The 25155-nt window shown below is 35.2% G+C and overlaps 1 protein-coding gene across 2 annotated transcripts in view; it reads left to right on the top strand.

Moving 5' to 3' along the window:
• Positions 1-25155, top strand: part of LOC144375094 (ankyrin repeat domain-containing protein 26-like) — a 52485-nt gene that overhangs the window by 9605 nt on the left and 17725 nt on the right. For both annotated transcript variants that reach the window (XM_078038654.1, XM_078038653.1), the window contains exons 4-9: positions 6951-7046; positions 9295-9388; positions 13189-13262; positions 21504-21597; positions 22499-22700; positions 24575-24758. In XM_078038654.1, coding sequence (XP_077894780.1) covers positions 6951-7046; positions 9295-9388; positions 13189-13262; positions 21504-21597; positions 22499-22700; positions 24575-24758 — 744 coding nt within the window. The remainder of the gene's footprint in view (positions 1-6950; positions 7047-9294; positions 9389-13188; positions 13263-21503; positions 21598-22498; positions 22701-24574; positions 24759-25155) is intronic.

Genomic DNA, 25155 nt, shown 5'->3' with positions numbered 1-25155 from the left:
TTCCCTCCCACCTCATGTCTCTGTTTAATGTTAATCTTTTTCTCCTGCTCTTCCTCCCTGCTCTGTTCTTAGTTGCTCTCATTATATCAAAGAAGACATTTGGCATTTGTTTCTTAGGGATTGGCTAGCTTCATTTAGCATAATCTGCTCTAATGCCATCCATTTTCCTGCAAATTCCATGATTTTGTCATTTTTAGTGCAGAGTAATACTCCATTGTGTATAAATGCCACATTTTTTTATCCATTCATCTATTGAAGGGCATCTGGGTTGGTTCCACAGTCTAGCTATTGTGAATTGTGCTGCTATGAACATTGATGTGGCAGTATCCCTGTAGTAGATTCATTTAAGGTCTTCAGGGAATAGTCCGAGAAGGGCAATAGCTGGGTCAAATGGTGGTTCCATTCTCAGCTTTCCCAGGAATCTCCATACTGCTTTCCATATTGGCCGCACCAATTTGCAGTCCCACCAGCAATGTACAAGTGTACCCTTTTCCCCACATCCTCGCCAGCACTCGTTGTTGTTTGACTTCACAATGGCTGCCAATCTTACTGGAATGAGATGGTATCTTAGGATGGTTTTGATTTGCATTTCTCTGCTAGAGATGGTGAGCATTTTTTCATGTACTTGTTGATTGATTGTATGTCCTCCTCTGAGAAATGTCTGTTCAGGTCCTTGGCCCATTTGTTGATTGGGTTATTTGTTATATTCTTGTTTAATTTTTTGAGTTCTTTGTATACTCTGGATATTATGGCTCTATCTGAAGTGTGAGGACTAAAAATTTGTTCCCGTGATGTAGGCTCCCTATTTACCTCTCTTATTGTTTCTCTTGCAGGAAAAAAAAAACTTTTTTGTTTAAGTAAGTCCCATTTGTTGATTCTTGTTATTAACTCTTTAGCTATGGGTATCCTATTAAGGAATTTGGAGGCCAAACCCACAATATGTAGATCGTAGCCACCTTTTTCTTCTATCAGACACAGAGTCTCTGTTTGATATCAAGCTCCTTGATCCATTTTGAGTTAACTTTTGTGCATGGCGACAGAAGGGGATTCAGTTTCATTTTGTTGCATATGGATTTCCAGTTTTCCCAACACCATTTGTTTAACATGCTATCCTTCCTCCATTGCATGCTTTTAACCCCTTTATCACATATAATATAGTTGTAACTTTGTGGATTAGTCTCTGTGTCCTCTATTCTGTACCATTGTTCCACCCACCTGTTTTGATACCAATATCATGCTGTTTTTGTTTCTATTTCTCTGTAGTATAGTTTGAAATCTGGAATCGCTATGCTGCCTGATTCACACTTCCTGCTTAGATTTTCTTTTGCTATTCTGGGTCTTTATTTTTCCATATGAATTTCAAGATTGCTTTATCTATTTCTACAAGAAATGCCATTGAGATTTTGATTGGAATTGCATTAGACCTATAGAGAACTTTTGGTAATAGCACCATTTTGATGATGTTAGTTCTGCCTATCCATGAACAGGGTATATTTTTCCATCTTCTAAGATCTTCTATTTCTCTCTTTAGGGTTCTGTGGTTTTCATTGTATAAATCTTTCATGTCTTTTGATAGGTTGATTCCCAAGTAATTTATTATTTTTTTTGAGGATATTGTGAATGGGGTGGTTTTCCTTATTTACATTTCAGAAGATATGTCACTGATATACAGGAATGCCTTTGATTTATGAATGTTGATTTTATATCCTGCCACTTTGCTGAATTCATTTATTAGTTCTAGTCGTTTCTTTGTAGACCCTTTTGTGTCTTGTAGGTATAGAATCATGTCATCTGCAAATAGTGATAATATAAGTTCTTCTTTTCCAATTTTTATGCCTTTAATTTCTTTCATCTCTCTAATTTCTCTGGCCAGTTTTTTGAGAATTATATTAAATAGAAGTGGTGATAGAGGGCATCCCTGTCTTGTTCCAGATTTTACAGGGAATGCCTTGAATTTTTCTCCATTCAGAATGATGCTAGCCTGAGGCTTAGCATAGATAGCTTTTACAATGTTGAGGTAAATTCCTGTTATCCCTAGTTTTTCTAATGTTTTGAACATAAAGTTATTCTGCGTCTATTGAGATGATCATATGGTTCTTATCTTTGAGTCTATTGATGTGGTGAATAACATTTATTGATTTCTGCATATTCAACCAACCTTGCATCCCAGGGATGAATCCTACTTGATCATGTTGCACAATTTTTTTGATGTGTTTTTGTATCCAATTCGCCAGAATTTTATTGAGCATTTTTGCATCTAGGTTTATTAGAGATGTTGGTCTGTAGTTTTCTTTCTTTGAAGTGTCTTTGTCTGGTTTCAGGATCAGGGTGATGTTGGCCTCATAGAATGAATTTGGAAGAGCTCTCTCTTTTTCTATTTCCTGGAATAACTTGAAAAGTATTCATATTAATTCTTCTTTAAAGGTTTTGTAAAACTCCGCTGTATATCCATGCAGTCCTGGGCTTTTCTTGGTTGGTAGTCTTTTGAACGCTTCTTCTATTTCATCCATTGATATTGGTCTGTTCAAATTGTGTGTATCCTCCTGACTCAATCTGGGTCACATCAATGATTATAGCAGCACAATTCACAATAGCTAGACTGTGGAACCAACCTAGATGCCCTTCAATAGATGAGTGGATAAAAAAAATGTGGCAGCTATACACAATGGAGTATTACTCTGCACTAAAAATGACAAAATCATGGAATTTGCAGGGAAATGGATGGCATTAGAGCAGATTATGCTAAGTGAAGCTAGCCAATCCCTAAAAAACAAATGTCAAATGTCTTCTTTGATATAAAGAGAACCACTAAGAATAGAACAGGAAGGAAGAGCATGAGAAAAAGACTAACAGTAAACTAAGATGAATGGGGGGAGAGAAATGGAGAGAGAAGGGAAAGCATATGGAAATGGTAGGAGACCTTCAGTGATACACAAACTTATAAGAGATTATGAGGGGCAAGGGGGTTGGGGGGAAAAGGGAGAGAATTGAACAACAACAGAGGAGGTAGAGAGGGAAGATAGGAGGGAAGGGGAAGGGAGGGGGGGATAGTAGGGGATAGGAAAGGTAGCAGAATACAACAGTCACTAATATGCCATTATGTAAAAATGTGAGTATGTAATAGAAGTGAGTCTGCAATTTGTATTTGGGGAGTTCAAAACCCAATTGAGTCAAATGCATGAAAGATGATATATCAAAAGCTCTGTAATGTTTTGAACAATCAATAAAAAAATGAAAATTAAAAAAAATTAATGGCAAAAAAAAGAAATTTATCAATGTCTTCACTATCTTCTATTTTATTGGAATATAGGTTTTCAAAATAATTTCTTGTTGTCTTCTGTATTTCTGTAGCATCTGTTGTGATATTGCCTTTTTCATCCCATATGTTAGTAATTTGAGTTCTCTCTCTTCTTTTCTTGTTTAGCATGGCTAAGGGTTTGTCGATCTTATTTATTTTTTCGAAGAACCAACTTTTAGTTTTGTCTTTTTTTTCAATAGTTTCTTTTGTTTCAATTTTGTTGATTTCAACTCTGATTTTAATTATTTCTTACCTTCTGCTACATTTGTTCTTGTTTTGCTCTTCCTTTTCTAGGGCTTTGAGATGAAGTGTGAGCTCATTTATTTGTTGTTTTTTTTCTTTTTTTTGAGGGATGACCTCCAAGTGATGAATTTCCCTCTTAAAACTGCTTTCATTGTGTCCCTTAGGTTCCGATATGTTGTGTCTGTATTTTCATTTATTTCTAAGAATTTTTTATTTCCTCCTTTATGTCTTCTGTAACCCATTGATCATTCAGTAACATATTGTTCATTTTCCATGTGATGTAGGATTTTTCCTTTCTTCTTTTATCATTGATTTCCAGTTTCATTCCATTATGATCAGATAAAATGTATGGTATTATCTCCACCCCTTTATATTTACTGAGGGTTGCCCTATGGCATAATATATGATCTATTTTTGAGAAGGATCCATGTGCTACTGAGAAAAAAGTATATCCACTTGATGATGGTTGATATATTCTATATATGTCAGTTAAGTATAGGCTATTGATTGTGATATTGAGTTCTATAGTTTTCATATTCAACTTTTGTTTGGAGGATCTGTCAAATGGTGTTAGAGGTGTGTTAAAGTCACCCATAATTATTGTGTTGTGGTCTATTTGTTTCTTGAACTTGAGGAGAGTTTGTTTTATGAATGTTGTAGCACCATTATTCGGTGTATAAATATTGATAATAGTTATGTCTTGTTAGTGAATGGTTCCTTTTAACAGTATATAATGTCCTTCCTTATCCCTTTTGATTAACTTAGTCTTGAAGTCAATTTTATTTGATATGAGGATGGCCACCCCTGCTTGCTTATGTGGACTGTGTGAGTGGTATATTTTTTCCCAACCTTTCACCTTCAGCCTATGTATGTCTTTTCCAATCAGATGTGTCTCCTGGAGGCAGCATATTGTTGGATTTGTTTTTTTAATCCATGTTACTAGCCTATGTCACTTTATTGGAGAGTTTAAGCCATTAACGTTTAGAGTTACTATTGATATATGGTTTGTACTGCCAGCCATGTTTGATTATTTATCATTTTTTTTAATTTATTTTTTTCTCCATGATTAGATTTCCCCCCACCCTCTGTCTTTACTGAGGTACTTCCCATAGTTGGTTTTGGTTATTGTTTTTCATTTCTTCCTCGTGTAGTGTTTTGCTCAAGACACTTTGCAATGCTGGTTTTCTGGCTGCAAATTATTTTAACATTTTTTTATCATGAAAGATTTTTATTTTTTTGTCATACTTGAAGCTTAATTTTGCTGGATACAAAATTCTTGGTTGGCATCCATTGTCTTTCAGTGTTTAAAATACATTGTTCCAGGATCTTCTCACTTTCAGCGTCTGTGATGAAAAATCCGTTGTTAACCTTATTGGTTTACCCCTGAATGTAATCTGCCTCCTTTCTCTTGTAGCTTTTAATATTTTCTCTTTGTTCTATATATTGGATATCTTCATAACAATGTGTCTTGGCATTGGTCTACTCTGATTTTGTATGCTCGGTTTCCTGTATGCATGGTCAGTTTGTATATCCGTTTTTTTTTTATTTCTGGAAAGTTTTCTATAATTATTTCATTCAGAAGGTTGCTCATTCCCTTAGTTTGAACCTCTATACCTTCTTCTATCCTGATGACTCTTAAGTTTGTTTTTTTTTATGTTATCCCATATCTCTTGGATGTTTTTCTTGTGATATTTACCAGCCTTTCTGAGTTGGCTAGACTCTTTTCAAGATGATATATTTTGTCTTCATTATCTGACATCCTGGCTTCTACTTGTTCCACTCTGTTAGTGATACTCTCCTTTGAGTTTTTAATTTGGTTTATAGTTTCCTTCATTTCTAGAATTATTGTTTGAATTTTTAATAATCTCTATTTCCTGATAAAGATGCTTATTTGCTTCTTTTATCTGTTTCTGTAATTCATTTTCAATGTGTTCTTTCACTGTTTGAATTTGCTGTCTCATATCCTTTTTAAGATTTCATTCCATCGGTCTAAGGTATTCCTTGAGTTCTTTATTTGGCCATTTTTCTGATGCCTTTAGGTCCTTCTGAATATTTAGGCTTTCCTGCATTATTTGTACTCCTTTTCTTCCTTGCTTTTTCATGCTGCTCATGTTACTTCTTGTTCTGTTTGACTGCTGAGTTACTGTTTACTCCTATGAATTTATTTGATGCTTGGGAGGAAAGGTATTAGAAGGGAAGGGAAGATGTCACTTTCACCGCTGGTTTTAATGAAGTTATCTCCTCCGCCACATTCTGGTGATGTCAGTTCTCTGTCATGGTGGTATCCTATGCAAATTGTGTCAGTTTGTTCCCTTTGCCGGGTGACCCATGCAACAGGTGGGCCCTGACTGGCTCTCCCAAGCCCCGTCTCAATCCTGTGGCCAGTGCCTATGAAGGATTGGTTGGTATTAACCTCCGCAGGTTCACAACGGCTGACCAGTTGTTTCAGTGGGATCATTTAGTGTTGAGTCACAGCGGTTTGTCTGCGAGAGGCAGGTGAATGGGAGCTTGAATTCTCTCCTTTTTTTTCCAGAAACTCTTATTGTGGAGATGTTCTATCAAAACCTGGATTGCCTTCATTAATTCATGTTTTAATCCTTTAGTTCCTTGAACTATTTTCATAATAAATTGTTTGAATCCTTTGCTCAGCACATTCTACACATCAATGTATGTGGATTAAATTATTGGGAAATTAATCACTTTGTGTAGTGTCTTACTGTCTTTTTCTCTCATGTTTCCTGTTTAACATGCAGAGTTTTGTGCAGGTGTTCAAATAGGTTTCTATTCCCCTCTTAGATGTGGATCATTTTATTGAGTAGATTTCTCTTCAGATATTCCCTGAACAGAATGTATGATCTATTTTCAAAGTCCCAACTCATTGACAGAAGTGCTAGGACCACTAACACAAAGCACTTTAAGAGAAAATAATAGCCATCATTAATATCAAAAAGTTAGGAGCTAAACACATGTTGATTTATGACCAAAACAAAAACTTTTAAAAATTGTCTCTACAACTCCAGAAACCAATGCAGAAGTGGTAATAAAAAATAATGCCCAAAATGTATGTGTTAGTGATTCTAAAATTAATACTAAAATATATAGAAAAAAAAGTGGTGAAATAGAAAAATGGAGAATAAGGAAAAAATGAAGAAGAAAAATAGTGCAAATACCAATGAAAATAAGAAAACAAGTACAAAGAAAGTTAAAAGATCATGTAAGCTAGAAAATGAAAAACAAATGATAAGAAAAGCCACTTAAAGATGCAATGCCAAGAAAAATATATGATTTCCTTATCTGATGTAAACCAAATATAGAGAGTTTCTTTCCCAACTTCTAGTTTAAAGATTAACCATTTTGGGGGTGTTTCTGGGGAGTACCTACAGTTGTACTAGTTTCTTCTCAATTCTAGCCCAAACAGGCCAGTACTGACTGTGGAGTCTTGGATGTGGAAAATTTTCACCCATGCCTACCAGGAAGTGCTATAGGACCATTTTCATATGAAGAGGTAAATCATTCACAATATTGGTTTTTGTGGACCTGAGGATTGGACTCTGGCTATAGTAGGAGCTATCAACAAAACTCTCACACATAAACCATGTGAGTCTGTCTGTGCTGAAAACCCTAATTCCCAACTTCTTTTAGTGAGCTCAGGGTCATGCAAGACTCCAAGTCTCTGTGGATTTTGGTTTCATTTTCTCTAAGCATGGTAGAGGTGGACTGCATGCAGGATCTGTGCTTGGTTATGGGAGATGCAGGAAACAAGCTTTTCACAAGACCTTTTCAAGCACTCCCCAAAATATTCTACCCCAGAAAATCACACACAACTCATCTTCTTTCCTGTTACTAATCTCTAAACACCAGTTTTAACATGGAGATGTCCCCACTGCCCTTCATTCCATAAGGTGGCAAAACAGCACATCATACTTCCTTCTGCTCAGATTTTTCAACACATCTCTGTTAATCTGAACCAAAAGTGTGGGTATCTACAATTCAAATAAAGAGAGTTAGTCCCTGTGTCTTGGAGATTAAACATGCAAGAGATTCTGATATCTCAAAAATAGAGTTGCAGCAATGGGACATTTCTAAAGGGGGTACCCCCTTGGTGAATCACCAAGGAAGTGACTATAATTGCTTCAGTTGAAGAAGTGGTGATTCTTCCTTCACATGCCTCTGAGCATAGTGAGATGGCCTGACTTGGGAGATCAGCTCTCCCCTCTGGAGATTGTAGCAGGAACATTTCTACCAGAATCAATCCTGACACACACTGTCACATAGTTCCTACAGGCACATTTAATTGAAACTCACCTCAATTTCTATCCCTTGGCTGGCCATGTAGCCATGACTACAGCTTTCCAGAGCACCCTACAGATCTGTGTCTCAATTAGTATATCTGATAGAGACTGACTTGTGTTTTGGATGCTTCCTGACCTACCAAATTCATGTCATTGTTGGGTACTGGAAATATAAGAACATAAATGCAGAGTTTCTAATCTCCCATCAAGAAAGTCTAGAAAAGGGACACCCAAGTGAAGAAGTTTCTTGAGTAGGCACTCATAATTCTGCTAAGAATCTGCAGTGCACCTGTCCTCCATTGACATCTCAGGCAGAATCCAACTGGATGAAACTCATTACTGGAATTTAAAATATGATTTTCTTGAGATTATAGATTGTGTGCGCCTACCAGAGAAGAGCTTCCACCTAGACAGTTTTCCTCTGACAACTGTTGCAGATAAAATATTTTATGAACTCTTTTATTACTCTAAAAATATATATTTCTGAATTTTATCTGTTCATTGGCTCTCTGTAGTTTCACTTCACTGCTTGCCCCTTACCAATGTTTATATAGTCACACATCAGTTGATGTGTCTCAAATTCAGGGTGCAATCAGTTACCACTGTATGCATCTACATACACGCTTTTTACCATAGTATAATATTTTATAGTTTTATTCTTGAGTGGAAACTGATGCATACTCTACCATCATATATTAAAAAAAAAGAAAACCTTTACAAAACAAGTTTATCATTAAACTAGATTTTTTTATCAGTAAAAGATTCGTCAAAAGAAATTTAGATTTCTGTAAGCCCCTGCTTACCTGAATAAGAAAGTGGGAGCATGGCTTTTTTTCTACTTGATGTGACATAATTCAGTCTCTATAACAAAGCCCCTTAGTTCAGCACTAAAAGCTTATAATTAGAATGTGTTAAAGTTTAATGATGTGTAGCATCATATGTATATATACAACTTGCATAAATTATACATATTATATATTATATATGTTATATATGGTGGAGGGTCTTCTTGTTTTTAGTGGTAAAATATGAGTAATGTTAGGTATAATGAAGTTACTTCCTGATAGAAAATATGCACATCAATTAGTTTTCTTTTATTATCATTTTTTGTTGTTGTTTATGGACCTTTGTTTGACTCATTTATATGCAGTGATGAGAAATGAAACCAGTGCCTCAAACATGCATGGCAAGCCCTCTGCCACTGAGCCACAACCCCAGCCCCCATGTTGGTAGTTTTCTATTGTCTTCCTATCCTGGTTTAATAGAGTTAGTAGACAAATGAATATAATATTTGGCTGATTTGCAGAGGATACATGACACTCTGATATAAAATATTTCAATTTCCAATGTGTACTTCTCTAGTTAAGTCCAAATTTATTTCAAATCTGTAAAATTAGGTGTCTCTTTAGAATAGGAATTAGGAAATCTTCATACAACTCATTAGTGTTATTAATTTTTCAGAGTATCTCTCAGATTCTTCCTCAGAGTAATGTTGGTCATTTATTTGGTGAAGCACATCAAAGAGCAAAAGATGGTGTAAGTGGACATACAGAAGGTAAGAGCCACTCATTATAAAATCATTGGATATAATGCTTATTTAAAACATGCGCACTAGTATGATTTAATACTGGAAGAAATGAAAATAATAAATAGTAAGGAGATTGAATTAGTGTATCTTATCAAGTTGCAAGCACAGGGTAAGTTGGAGGGGCCCTAGAGGAGCTGAATTATTAGGTCCATTTCCAGACCTGCTTAGATTAGAGGAAAGTTGAGAAATAAGTAAGGGGGTAGGGAAGAAGTGGGAATGAAGAATGAGAAAAGACTAAAGACAACCAAAAAAAAAAGGAAAGGAAAAAGAAGCAGGTGAACATTGATCATGGCCTGATAAAATGTTCCCTGGAAAGATAATGACTTCTAATACACCTACAATTTGGGGGACAAGATAGGGAGAATTTTAAATAGGCAAATTAAATGGACAGGCACATGGTGCACGCCTACATTCCCAGAAGCTCTGGAGGCTACAAATGGAGAATTTTGAATCCAATGCCAGCTGAGTAACTTAATGAGGCCCTCAAAAAAATTCAGCAAAAGCCTGTCGCTAAATAAAATATAAAAAGGAATGGAATGTAGCCCAGTAGTTAGGTACCCCTGGGTTCAATCCCCAGTACCAATAACAAAATAACAAAGCAAAAAGAAACATCAAATGGGCAAGTTAAGTTAGAGAAATTTGTAGAAGATTAAGCATGCACAAGAATTCTCAAATTTTAGTGAATCATATGTTGGGGTGGGGCCAATGTACAAAATGTATGTTCTGACTTAGCAGGTCTTTGGTTCTACATTGTGAATACATTCAAAGATGTTTCCAATGCTCCTTGATCCACAAAACACATTCTGGAAACGGAAAAGGAACAAACTGCCCTTTAGAAAATCTAAATAAAAAGCCATTGTGTCTTAGTTCAGGGCATAACCAGATCAAGTTTTAAGATATTTTTAGCTGTAAATGGACACAATACCTTTATTTTATGCGGTTCTGAGGATCAAACCCAGTACTTTATATGTGCTAGTCAAGCACTCTACCACTAAACCAAAACCCAGTCCCTCGAAATTGTATAAGACAGAGTTTCTGATTGGGCAGAAAAAGTTGTGGAAAAATAAACAACAATTTTTTTAAAAAATCAACACCACAGATATAGAGACTGCTTTGGAAAAGCAAAGAGAAGGGTAATGGGGAGGGCACAAAATTAGGTAATTTTGAAGGTAATAAGAAGACTCAGAGATTGCATTTCAGCTGGTTTCAGTATATCTGCCTTCAAACCAAAGTGAGAATTACAGGTCTAGAGATAATTTTAAGTGGGGAAAATTCTTAGAACTGGGGCAACCAGCCACTGTGTATTTCTTTGCTCCATAACTACCAAGAATAGGGAAGTATTGATATCAGTAGTTGAGAAGAGAAAATTAGTATTTAAGAAACACTGGATATTTTAAAAGATAGTTAATTTTTTTTCTTTACTGAAACCATGGCTTTGGGCATGCTAGGAATACACTCAATTACTCTGCCACATCTCTAGATGGCTAAAATTCTGATAGGACAGATATTTCATGAAAATCCTTGAAAGTCTAAGAGGATATACCAAACCAGACTTTGTAGGTTAATTTATTGTATATCAATGCTGTTATTCTTGGTATATATGCCAATGAATTTGAAATATAAAAGGTTATTTATATCTGATAATTCTTTGGCATTTCAGTTCACTTTTCTCCTTTGGATTACCATATTTTAATATTTTATGCTTATTAAACATTATTTATGAAATACAGTCTCTATGTCTTCTCAAATGAGTGGATCTAGAAAATTTCAGTGGGTCAGACCAGAGGATATAGTAAAAGAAGATACACCACTGTCCTGCATGGGTATGGAAAAATAGATAATTTTAATAAGTACATATCTAAGCTGATCAGTTTAGAGAACTTTTTTCAATGGAAGTGAATTATACTTTGCACTTGACTGTTATCACAACTTTGGACTTATTATATTGTAGGACAAATAGAGGAACAGGATGCATACCTGTAATAATATTGATTAAATGATTGTGATAGGCTATATTAAACACACCTGCATATAAATTATTTTCTTCATTTTATATATTTATGCCCCAAAGTTTCTCTTTTGCTCCTCTGATTAAATATCTCTATTCCCTCAATCACTTTTACTTGATAGGTGTACATTCCCTATTATATTTATGGTAAGTGGAAATATAATCACACATTTGAAAACTTAACTAAATGTTTAATTAAACTAATAGTGGATATTTTCCTTCAGTATATTTCAGTCATGTTGCTGTACTCAACATCAACAACAACAAAACACAGCAAACACAGAAACCCAAAAGCTATAATATTCTTTATCAAAGCTAACCCATGGAACACAGCTCCATGTTGATTCAGCAGGAATGTGTGGGTTGTTTTGTCACTCTTGTGTGTACTCAATGATTTAACCCAATAACTTTGCAACGTTGGCAAGTACTCTGTCAGAGTTGCATCCAAAAGCATGAATGTGTGGGTGGTTTTGTCACCCTTCCTCTATTTGGAATTTCTGCTGCCTTCTTATTTATTTTTGCTCATGCATATCCTCTCCACACTCATCCTGCCCCCAGCATTTGGAGCTATCTAGCTACAATGAAAGTGTGCCATGAACCTCTGTATACGGTGAAAGGCCAGCTTTTAAAATTACCCAGAAATCTTTCATGAGTTCAGCCTAACACTTTATCCCTTCCCTTGCCTTCACTATGCTCTGGCATTGCTCCTCACCAGTTCCTATATTTTCAAATACTGACTCATTTAATGCTTGACTCTATGTCTAGCTACAGCCTTTTAAGCTCTCCCCACTTTCTGCCTCTGGCTGGTAACCTTACTCCTTTAGTCTCTGCTGAGTCCTAGCTCCAGAAATGCCACTATCCCTGGCACCTTTTTACTCTATTCTCACAGGGAACATAATAATTGTGGGTTCAAATAAACTGTTGATGCTAAGGGGATGTAAAAGTGATCTCCTTAAGTCCAGGAGCCAAAGGGGTAGACAGGGGAAGGAGTAATTTACAAGTCAGCTTGTAGATATTCAGTTGAACAGTGGCTGAAATGCTAAGGAACCCCAATGGGGGGGGCAACACTTTATGACAAGGAGATGATAATCATGCAGGACTAAATAGACTGAGTCTTATAGATGAACACATTTTTTTCAGAATAATGAAGAAAAACATTGCATATACAAGATATTCATTGATAAAAGTATAGAACGTATCAGTCATTGTGAAAATGACTAGTTGAATAGTTGTTTTTAAATAGTTACTATTATGAGGAAGAGAATGGCAAATTGTGTGAATCCCCACATTTCTATAGTGTTTTTCAAATTTACTTCTGACAACTTTTTATTCATCTTGAGTGGATATACTTTTGAGATATTTTTGTCTTAATCCTAGTTCTCCCCAGGTAGACTGTTGAAGTTTTTATCACTAAAAACATTCTCTGAAATAGTCAGTATCTTCTGGGTACAGTGGGTCACTTCTAAACACAGGTACTTGGGAGACTGAGACAGGAGCATGGCAAGTCTCAGGCCAGAAAAAACACTTTAGAGAGACCCAGTCTCAATATATATACATATGCTTTTGGATACAACTCTGGCAGAGCACTTTCCAATGTTGCAATATTTTGGGGTTAAATCACTGATCACACACTAGTATACCCCACTAATAAACAATTTAAAAAGGTAATAATCACCTAATATTACTTTTTATTTTTGAAAGACTAACATTCTCTCTAAATGTTCTAAGTAGTTTAAGTAAATTTACATACATTTTTCAGCTGAACCTCTTTGTTTCTCATCATCTGAAGAAGAGGAGGAAGGTCTCAATGGCACCAAAAATAAGCAGCCAAAGGTATGTATACATTTACTTTTAAATTCTGGATTTCCTCATGTATTACTTGTTTTAAGAAAGTAATAAGGGCAAATTGAGTTATCTTTTATAACAGTGTTTTGAAATATAAAGATGATGATTTAGTATTCAAGTCTAAAAGAATTTAACTGGTTATGAATCTGAAAATAGCATTAGAATTCATGATAATATATATATATATATATATATATATATATATATAAACATTATCCTTGTTATTGAGGCAGAAATTTTTCTGGATATTGTTTGTGCTTACATTTTTTTAACTCCCATAAATGATGGAGAAGTTAAAATTAAGTGGTTTTGTGAATATCTATTTTAATTAATGAGCATATAGAGTGTCAATGGACATTGAGTGCATTTATGGTAAAAGATGGTCCTTCCCAATGGCTCAGTTTTAGTTACATATGAACATGCTTTCATGCCAAAGTGAAAGATTTTTGTACAGCCTAGACATCAGTGTCTCTGTCAATGAAAATAGTAGCCTCAAAGAAGATACACAATGGCCTATTAAGGAAATTGAAACTTCCCAGAATGAGATCTCTTTTTTGTTTGTTTTTGTTGTTGTTGTTTTCTTTCCATACCATAAGACATTCAAAATTATTAAACATTTTTATCCAACCTCCTTAATGAGTGGTAGCAAAAAGCCTTTGAATGCTGTTATTGGAGAATTAAGGAATTTGATGTGTTTTTGCATTTTTTTCTCATGTTGTCTGTGTTAGAAAGGCCAAGGTTTTGCATGCATTGGGATAGATTTCTCTTCCGAGGATATGTGTGTGTTCTTTAGTGCAAACATTTCTCTTTGGAATGCACGCTGGGCAGGGGTGATATCTCAGCGTGAAGTACCCAACTTTAAATTACCAAGGTGCTAGTTTCTCCCACCAGGATCTTTCTAAGAGTAGATAATAACCTCCAGTAAGAATGTCAATTTAAAGCAAAACATATATTACCTATTAAAGAAAATGCTTGTAAGTGATCTCTATAAGTTCACAAACTGGCGAGGTGTGGTGAGAAATAACAGTATACACCTGGCTGAAAAAAACAGTCAGTAGTGGTCATAAAATTTTTTGGGTGTAATTCAATAAGAAAGGAGAACGAAATTGATGTGATTAAACATAGCTGTAGGAGGAAATAAGGAGAAAAAGTAATAAAACTGAGAAAGAATTGGGTTTGAAGTGGCAAGAAGAGGTGATATAGGGGAAACATATAAGAAAGGAGACAAAAATTTTAGAAATGAGAAGGAACATGAGGAAAGACATAATGAGGAATCCTCCATACACAACAACTCACACAAAAGCCTAGAGCAGCAATAAAAACAAAATTTCTTATTGTTAATGAAATTGAAATTGAGGAATTTCTGTCTAGAATCTCCAATTATAAAAACCAAAACCATGGTGTGATTGCTTGAAGGCAGATGTAGTCCAACTTTTCTGGTTTCTCCAGCTGAAACACACCTAATCTGGTAGTGACATGATAGTGGAGAACACAAGCTGAGCTTCTCTCAGTTATGCCCAGCTCCTTGCATGGGATGCTTAGGGAAGGTTTTCAGTGCAGATGAAAACTCATCCTCAGTACTTTTCTTTTTACTCAGGGATGGGGGGGGTACATCTTTCTGATAATGCTTTCACCATGGAATCTGTAGACTGGTCTCTGATGCATACCCCAATTGGGGACTCCTGCAGTCAGTGATCTCAGGGGTGTACAAGATTCCAAATGTCTGAGAGGTTTTCTGGCACTCTCTTTGAGCATGGTATATGAAGTCTGTTGGCAGAATCTGTACTTTTTTTCTGGAAAAAAATGCAAGAAACTATCTTCTCACCAGACCTTGCCCCTAGCTCTCCTGGATCTTTAAGTATTTTGAACTACTACACAGCTTTTCTCCCTCACAACCACTATTCTCAACGCACCTATTTGCAATGTGCAGTGCCCCTGTTGGCCTCTACAGTATAGATTGTCCAGTTGACACAACACACCTCTTGATGATGAGAGTTTTTACCACATTCCCTTCAGTCTCTGTCACAAACCCACAGTATCAAGTCAAATGGCTGCCATCCTGTGAGGAGAACTTGCAGCTGCACCTTCAAAGTACAAGTCAGGCCATGCGTTCTGATTTTTCACACAGACACTTCCAAAAGGGGGTCGACCAGAAGGGCCCATTTAAATCATCTTTCTCTTCTAAGGGAAGATCTTAGAATCACTTCTGTAGCAGAAATGGAAGCAAATACTCCAAAGCCACTGATCATGGTGGGTTGACTTCACCTGGGATATCTGCTCACATATATGGTGATGCATGGTATAAGTTTTCTACCAGACACTTCCCTGGCATGATGTCACAGAACTGCAAACACAACATGAGAATGAAAGTACCTTGGGTTTTTCTCATCCTTCCATAGACCACAAGGCCTGCTGTAGCTGCCCAGAGCTCTTGTGTCTCTGTCCTTCATTTTCTCTCTCAGACCTGTCAAGAATAGTGTTGTGGTATGCCTCCAGAGCACTGTAAAATATTGAAAAAGATTTTTTTAAATGCTGGGGTTTTTGATCTTCTATGAGAAATGACTAGAAAAATGACCCTGAGTAAAGGTGGCTTCTGTCCAGTACCCAGACACTGCTAGCAGGAATTTGCAGTCCATTCATTTATCTGGGCTGATTGTATAACTTGTTGTATAAATTACATAGCTACAAACAGTGGTGTTGATGTGTCTTGCTCATAAATTGATTTTTAGTTTCTCATGATATATGCCAAGGTGTATTATGGCTTGGTGTTGAGGTAATTATATTCCTAGTTTTCCTGAGGAAACTCCACACTGCTTTTCAAAGTGGAAGTTCTTATTTTCAGGGTTACAAACAATATATGTGAGTGTTTACTTTTTTCTCTATTAATAAATGGGGTTGGTAGAATTGTTCTCCTCATCTCACTAGAGAGGAGCTTCCCTTTTTCTACCCCGTTCAATTTTTCCCTAACAATGCAGCAGGATATTTCTCCTATTGTGCAGACATGTGATGGAATCAGGGTCACTCCAGGTGAATTGGGCTGGAACTAAATAACCACACAGACACAGAAAATATCTTTTTATTGGGGTCAGTATGGCTTCTCAGCCTCAGCTCCCACAAGGGAGTCAAAGAAAGGCAACAGAGGCAGGCAAAGAGAGACATAATACCTGAAACCCACCTATTGGGGAGAAGACATTCATAGAATATCCACCCAAATAAAGAAAGGGGTCAGGTTTTGGAGGGTGAAGTCTTTCTTGGTGATGTCTTGGTCAGCAGTTTGGCTGACATTTTGGAAATTCACACCCATCTCAGGTGCAGTGTGGGGATCACAGACAGAGTGAATGAAAAGGCGCATATACATTGCAGAGCCCAATAGGGCAGCAAATTCAGACCAGTTTTCCTCATATACCCAAATGCTTGCATAGCTCACACACACAACCCATGGATGGTTCACAACACCCTATCAATTCATTTACTATTCTAAAAGCCAAAATTCTGGGTTTTATGTGGTCTGAGGCTCTCTCCAGTGATTTTCCCACAGCTGCTCTTTTTCATCCAGAAAGCACACACCAGCCAATATAACTCGAGCTCTGAAAAATAGTCAGGAAGTACTGTATATTTTTGTGCTGTCATCTTTCTTCACTGGTGTACTTTTTAGTTCACTCTTAGAGGAACATATTATTTACTCTACCCAGATTCTGTGTGCTGCTTTATAACAGTAAGATTAAAAAAAACACGTTTCTTCATCCTACTTTGTCATTTTATTGAACTGGATTTACTCTCAGTGAAACATTTACTAAAAATGCTCTTCAGAGACTATGATGACCAAAATGAGGAAAGTCCAACATCAATTTATCTGCTCAACATCACATAATTCCAACTCTTTATCACATGAAGTCTCATATTTTAACACTAAAAAAATCTGTAAGTTCATTGTTTAAAATGTGTAATGCAACACAATATTATATTTCTCAAGAGTGCTTAAGTATTTAATGCATTCTCATTTCTTGTGGGGTTGTGAGATATGGTTGGTTACACACTTAGAGTACATACATTTCTGTTATTGTATTATCAAGGAATTCCATTTCTGTTACATCCATCCTGCTTTATTTTTTATTTTTTTATTAGTTGTTCAAGGCAATACAATGATCTTGACATATCATACATTTGATTCAAATAGGGTATGAATTGTTATTTTTCCACGTGTACAGATTGCAGGATCACATTCGTTATACATCCATGTGTATACATACAGCAATCCTAGGGTCAGTTGTACTCTGCTTCCCTCCATCTCCCCCTTCCCCTCCCCTCCCTTCTCATCTCTATTGTCTACCCATACTACTGTGATACTTATATATCTCTCTTTTTTTTCCTTTCCCTTCCCCTCACACCATAGTATATGTATTTTGTGAACCTAGAGGGTCTCCTTCTGTCTTCTGTGCATTTCCCCTTCTCCCTCCTTTTTCCTCCCTCCTCTTTTCCTTATTTCATGGTAATCTTCTCCTCATGCTCTTCCTCCCTACTTTGTTTTGAGTCACGTCCCTTATATCAGCGAAGACATTCGGCATGTGTTTTGTAGAGATTGGCTAACTTCGCTTAGCATAATGTGCTCTAGTGCCATCCATTTCCTGCAAATGCCATGATTTTGTTATTTTTTTACTCCTGAGTAATATTCAATTGGGTATAAATGCCACAATTTCTTTATCCATTCATCTTTTGAGGGGCATCTGGGTTGGTTCCACAGTCTAGCTGTTGTGAATTGTGCTGCTATGAACATTGATGTAGTTGTGTCCCTGCAGTATGCTCTTTTTAGGTCTTTTTGGTATAGTCTGAGAAGGGGAATAGCTGAGTCAAATGGAATCTCCATACTGCTCTCCAAATTGGCTGCACCAGTTGCAGTCCCACTAGCAATGTACGAGTGTATTCTTTTCTTCACATCCTCACCAGCACTTGTTATTGTTTGACTTCATAATGGCTGCCTTTCTTACTGGAGTGAGATGGTATCTTAGAGTGGTTTTAATTTGCATTTCTCTGATAGCTAGAGATGGTGAGCATTTTTTTGTGTACTTGTTGATTGATTATATGTCTTCCTCTGTGAAGTGTCTGTTTAGATCTTTGGCCCATTTGTTGGTTGGCTTATTTGTTTTTGTTGTTGTTGTTGTTGTTGTTGTTTAACTTTTTGAGTTCTTTGTATACTCTGGAGATTAGCGCTCTATCTGAAGTGTGAGGGGTAAAAATTTGTTCCCAGGATGTAGGCTCCATATTTATCTCACTTATTATTTCTCTTGCTGAGAAAAAGCTTTTTAGTTTGAATATGTCCCATTTGTTGATTTTTTATTTTAACTCTTGTGCTTTCAGTGTCCTATTAAGGAATTTGGAGCCCGCACCCACGAGATGAAGATTAGGGCCAACTTTTGCTTCTATTAGATGCAGAGTCTCTGGTTTGATTTCTAATTGTTTTATCCACTCTGAGTTAATTTTTGTGCATGGTGAAAGAAAGGGATTCAATATCATTTTGTTGCATATGGATTTCCAATTTTCCCAGCACCATTTGTTGAAGATGTTATTCTTTCTTCATTGCATGCTTTTTGCAACTTTGTCTAATATAAGGTAGTGGTAATTTTGTGTACTGGTCTCTGTGTCCTCTATTCTGTACCATTGGTTTATCCCCCTGTTTTGGTACCAGTACCATGCTGTTTTTGTTACTATTGCTCTATAGTATAATTTGAAATCTGGTATGGCTATACCACCTGTTTCACTCTTCCTGCTTAGGATTTCTTTAGCTATTCTGGGTCTCTTATTTCTCCAGATGAATTTCATGATTGCTTTTTCTATTTCTGTGAGGAATGTCATTGGGATTTTGATTGGCATTGCATTAAACCTATAGAATACTTTTGGTAGTATGGCCATTTTAATGATATTAATTCTGCCTATCCATGAACAAGGTATATCTTTCCATCTTCTAAGATATTCTTTTATTTCCCTCTTTAGTGTTCTGTAATTTTTGTTGTAAAGGACTTTCACCACTTTTATTAGGTTGATTCCCAAATATTTTATTTATTTTGAGGATATTGTGAATGGGGTGGTTGTCCTGATTTCCCTTTCAGAGGATTTTTCACTGATATGTAAGAATGCCTTAGACTTATAAGTGTTGATTTTATATCCCACCACTCTGCTGAATTCATTTACTAGTTCTAGAAGTTTTTTGGTAGAACCTTTGGGGTCCATTAGGTATACAATCATGTCAACTGCAAATAGTGCTAATTTCAATTATTCTTTTTTATTTTAATGCCTTTAATTTCCATCATCTGCCTTATTGCAATGGCCAGGGTTTTGAGAACTATGTTGAATAGGAGTGGCGAGAGAGGGCATCCCTGTCTTGTTCCAGATTTTAGAGGGAATGCCTTCAATTTTTCTCCATTCAGAATGATGGTAGCCTGAGGCTTAGCATAAATAGCTTTTACAATGTTGAGGTAAGTTCCTATTATCCCTAGTTTTTCTAATATTTTAAACATAAAATGATGTTGTATTTTGTCAAAAGCTTTTTCTGCATCTATCAAGATGATCATATGGTTTTTATCTTTAAGTCTATTGATGTGGTGGATTACATTTATTGATTTCCATATATTGAACCAGCCTTGCATCCCAGGGATTAAATCCTACTTGATCATGGTGCACAATCTTTTTGATATATTTTTGTATCCAATTTGCCAGAATTTTATTGAGGATTTTTGCATCTAGGTTCATTAGAGATATTGGTCTGTAGTTTTCTTTCTTTGAAGTGTCCTTATCTGGTTTAGGAATCAGGGTGATGTTGGCCTCATAGAATGAATTTGAAAGTACTCCCTCTTTTTCTATTTCATGAAATAGCTTGAGAAGTATTGGTATAATTTCTTCTTTAAAGGTTTTGTAAAACTCTGCTGAATACCCTTCTTGTCCTGGGCTTTTCTTGGTTAGTAGTCTTTTGATGGCTTCTTCTATTTCCTCAATTGATATTGGTCTGTTTAAGTTGTGTGTATCCTCCTGACTCCATCTGGGCAGATCATATAACTTAAGAAATTTATCAATGCCCTCACTATCTTCTATTTTATTGGAGTAAAAGGTTTCAAAATAATTTCTCAAATACTAGAAGCCTACAGGACACCAAACATACAGAATCATAATAGACCAACTCCAAGACACATTGTTATGAAGATATCCAACATACAGAACAAGGAGAGAATATAAAAAGCTACAAATGAAAGGAGGCAGATTACATTTAGAGGTAAGCCAATTAGATAAATGGCGGATTTCTCAACACAGACACTGAAAGTGAGAAGATTCTGGAACAACATTTTTCAAAAGCTGAAAGATAATGGGTGCAAACCAAGAGTTTTATATCCAGTAAAACTAAGCTTCAGGTTTGACAATGAAATAAAAATCTTCCATGATAAACAAAAGTTGAAAGAATTCACAGCCAGAAAACCAGCACTGCAAAGCATTTTGGGCAAAATGCTACATGAAGAGGAAATAAAAAACAACAACAAAACACAACAATGGGCAGTACCTCACTAAAGGGGGGGAATGAAAAACTAAACAAAGAGGAAAAATAAACCAAATCTTAATAAATAAATAAAGAAAGAAACAAACAAACAAACATGACTGGAAGTACAAGCCATATATCAATAGTAACCCTCAATGTTAATGGCTTAAACTCACCAATTAAATGACATAGGCTAGCAACCTGAATTAAAAAAGCAAATCCAACAATATGCTGCCTTCAGCAGACTCATCTGATAGAAAAAGACACACACAGGCTGAAGGTGAAAGGCTGGGAAAATTCATACCATGCACATGGGCCTCAGAAGCAAGCAGGGGTGGCTATACTCATGTCAAATAAAATAGACTTCAAGCCAAAATTAATCAAAAGGGATAAAGAAAGACACTATATACTGTTAAAGGAAACCACTCACCAACAAGACATAACAATTATCAATTTATGTGCCCCAAACAATTGTGCTGCTACGTTCATAAAACAAACCATCCATCTTGCTTTTACCAAATCAGGAGCCATTGGAAGATAAGAGTTCAGCTTCATCTGGAGCAGAATGCTAAGTTGCCCTGTGGAAAGTATGACTTTTCAGTCTGTTCTTGTCTACATTTTAGTTAGCTGCTTTCAAGACCAAAATTTGGATGTCTAAAAGAGTGATCATGAAGTCTTCATGCAGCTCATCAGGGTCCTTTATTTTGCAGATATTCTCTGAAGGTCATCCACAGATGTGTGTTTCTCAGTCATCTGGAGAGAAACATTGTAGAGCAAAAGAGAAAGCAGACGGACATGTCCATGGTAAGAACTACACACTCTTCACAGTTCTTGAATAGAATATTGATTTCTAACATGAGTGCTGATATATTCTAATAATTGGAGAAATGAACCTAGTAAATAGGTAATAATTAAAAAGTGAGAAAAATAATGAGTTGTCTCTCTTAAGACCAAAAGTCCAGCAGCAGGTTACAGTGGGATTGTCCCTTTTAGTTTCTATACAAGACATATATAGATCACAGGGGAGTTGGAAATTGTGAAGTAGAGAGGAGAAGTGGGAATAAACATTGAGAAAGGCAGAGAGAGTGAGTACAGGAAATAAATGAAGGAAAAAGAAGCTGTGCAGGCAGAGAAATTTCATTCACGTACCAGAATAAAAAGACCAGCCAATTCAAAATGTGGTAAGAAAATGGGAGTTTCAATTATGGACATGACTGAAGGTATGAGTGAAGTTTGTGTGTTTTGATTTTGGCTTTTTCAGGTAGAAACTGAATCTGTATCTATTACTTCATTTTGGATAGACCCAGGTTGCATAACATTCTCAGAACATTTTTTATGTTGGAAAGAATACTGTTCTTCATATTCTACCTGCTTTCTATTCATTTCTCAGTGTATTCCCATTTTCCTCAAGGAATCTTTTCTGTAGATCAGATTCCTTTATTAGATCACAAACTCTTATATCATCTGTCTAAAATTATAATAATCTTTTATGTGTCTCTCTTCTCCCTTAAACTTTAAGATAAAGAACAAAAGGGGTCTTATCTCATCTGCTTTATCTGCAGAGTGAAGCATAATGTATCACATGTTTAGACACTCATTGGTTTTGTGTATGAATAATGCATGTGAAATATATAGCACTAATATATGTAAATTACTCATATATTTTCTCATATATTTTATTTCTGTCTTCTTTTATTTCTGACAGATTCTGTTAGCCCATCAAAAACCCAGAAAGCAGTTCTATCACTTCAAAGAATAATAAAACTTAAAAAAAGTCATTGCACACAGTGTTTGCTACATGTAAAAAAAAATGCACAACTGGACAATGAGATTCATGCGCTAAAAAAGAGGGTATCAGAGTTTAAGCAAGAAAATACAGAATTGAAACAACAACTTCACAATTTGAGGTATTACATCCTACATTAAAGAAAGGGTGGCATGTTTTCTTTTATTCTAGTAGAAATAAGAAGAAGATTTTTTTTAACTGTTGACTTATCTGTTAGCATTTTGCAGTAGATAAAACTTGAATAAAATATAAAATTCTTACAAATGATATAACATTCATTATTAAATGTGATTACTTCTAAAGACTAAATGCATATTTATTCCCACCACAATTTTAATGTCTCTATGGAAACCCAACTGCTTATTTTTGTTAAATGTATTTATTTAACAAACAGAGTTTGGGATTGCTATTTGTTTATATTTTAACTTTTTTCATTACAATTAACAGTTGAAGAAATATTATTTAGAAAAAAATTATTTTCTACTCAGATGCCATGGTATGTGTCTATAATTTCAGCAGCTTGGGAGCCAGAGACGGGAGGATCAAAAGTTCAAATCAACCCTCACCAACTTAGCAAGGTTTTAGCAAATTAGTGAGACCCTGTCTCCAAATAAAAAAAAAAAAAGAAAAAGGCCTTGGGATGTAGCTAAGTGGTTTAGTTCCTATGGTTTCAATCCTGAGTAGCAAAGATAGGGGTGAGAACAAAAGAAAATGAAAGAAAAATAATTTTCTTATTTTTGTTTACTTTTGAAAAAAATTCAATGTAGAGTTATTTAGTTTTAGTGGGGGAACTTTAAAAAGATATTTGATCAGGATTTCTAAATTGTTCTCAAGAAAGTTTGTATTCCACCAATGAGGCATTTTTCACTGCCCTGAAACATGTTTTTATAGATTTATAGTTTTTCTTCTGATGCTTGGGATCAAACCCAGGGTTTTGTGTGACTAATGTAATGTGCTCGTGCTGAGCTAGACCCTCGGCTACATTTTTAGCATTAACATTCATTAAAATATAAAATGAAAACTGATCATAAGTTATTTATTTAAATTCATTTTTATTCATAAATCAAATTTGTTCAGATTTCTATATTGAAAAAACATATATATTTTTTAGTTATACATGACAGTAAACTATATGTTAAAATAAAGTTAGTTTTCATGGCTAATATTCCATTTTGTGTGTGTTATATATAGATATACATATATATACACATATGCATATTATATATATATATACATATATATACATATGCATATTTTATATATATATATATATATATAAAATATGCATATCTCCATCCATCCGTGAAGGGCATTACTCTTCATTATTGGATTAAATATTAGCTTCTTTTTTTGTTCAAAAGGGGGTTTTAAGTTGTTTGTAAAATACATAATGATCAACAAGTTGAAAGTGTTACCATAAAGGAAACATAAAAAGTGTAATAACAGGTATTAGATTTCTTATGGCAGTTTTGGGTTATAGTATAGTATATATAACAAAAGATATATGTTGAAAGAAGAATTTTTGAATATGTTGTTACACTGTAAGCCAATTGTAGATATAGCTGACACATTTTATGAAGACAAAATCTTATTACTACTGAATTCATAAGTTTGTATATAAACAAACGACAAGACTTTAAAACTTATTTGACTTGAAATTATCATTTTAACTTGGAAGGATCTATGATAGTGCCAATAAATCACTTTTAACTTGTCACTTTACGAAGTCATTTCAAAATTCCTTTTGTGTAGTATCTAAAGGATTTACTAGTAATAGAAACTTACCAAATAACAAAAAATATTTTATTATTGCTTTTCAATTATGAATGTTTTAGATAATATTAAAGGAGAAATTAAAAATATGAACCTAGAAAAGCTACAGAGAACATAGAATTTTTATTAGGATACTAAATCAGCATACAAAGAACCAGAATATAAAAGACATTTTTGTTTTCTGGCAAAAATCAATTTAAAGGTAATCATATTTAACTTCAGATGTACCTTAAAAGAAGAAGAGGCGAAGAGAAAAAATGATGATATGTTGCATGAAAAAAGTAATTACCCATTAAAAGAAAAAGAAAAAGAATATAACAAAGAGGATAAAGTGAGAAACCAACCTGAAATCTCTGCTTGTAAAATAGATACAGAATTGGAGAGTACAAGAAATCATTTTAATCAGGTAAATGAACCTTCAGTAAAGTTTCAAATTTTTACTTTATTTCATCAGCATTATTATAAAATCCCTTTAATTTACTGTATGTGGCCATGTTTTACTTAACCATGGCAATGTGGTCTGAGGAATGTGCTGTTTGGCAATTTCACCAACATGCAGTCATCATGTGTGTGTGTGTACTTCCATACACTTCAGACATCTACCACAGGAAATAAAGACTTTCAGGACCTCCATTTATATGAAATGTGTTGTATCCAAAAGCATTGGTATGTGCTGTGTGAACTAGTATTTTGATTTAAAACACAATGTTATCTGACTTTAAAATTAAATGATGACATCTATGGCAAAACTAGTTACTGCAAATCTTAGCATCCCGAAGATGTTTAGCAGTTGTTTCCTGAAT

Source organism: Ictidomys tridecemlineatus, chromosome 2 (assembly GCF_052094955.1).
Source record: "Ictidomys tridecemlineatus isolate mIctTri1 chromosome 2, mIctTri1.hap1, whole genome shotgun sequence".
Classification (NCBI taxonomy): Eukaryota; Metazoa; Chordata; class Mammalia; order Rodentia; family Sciuridae; genus Ictidomys; species Ictidomys tridecemlineatus.
The sequence above is the reverse complement of the archived record's forward strand: the minus strand, read 5'-3'. Positions and strand labels throughout refer to the sequence as shown.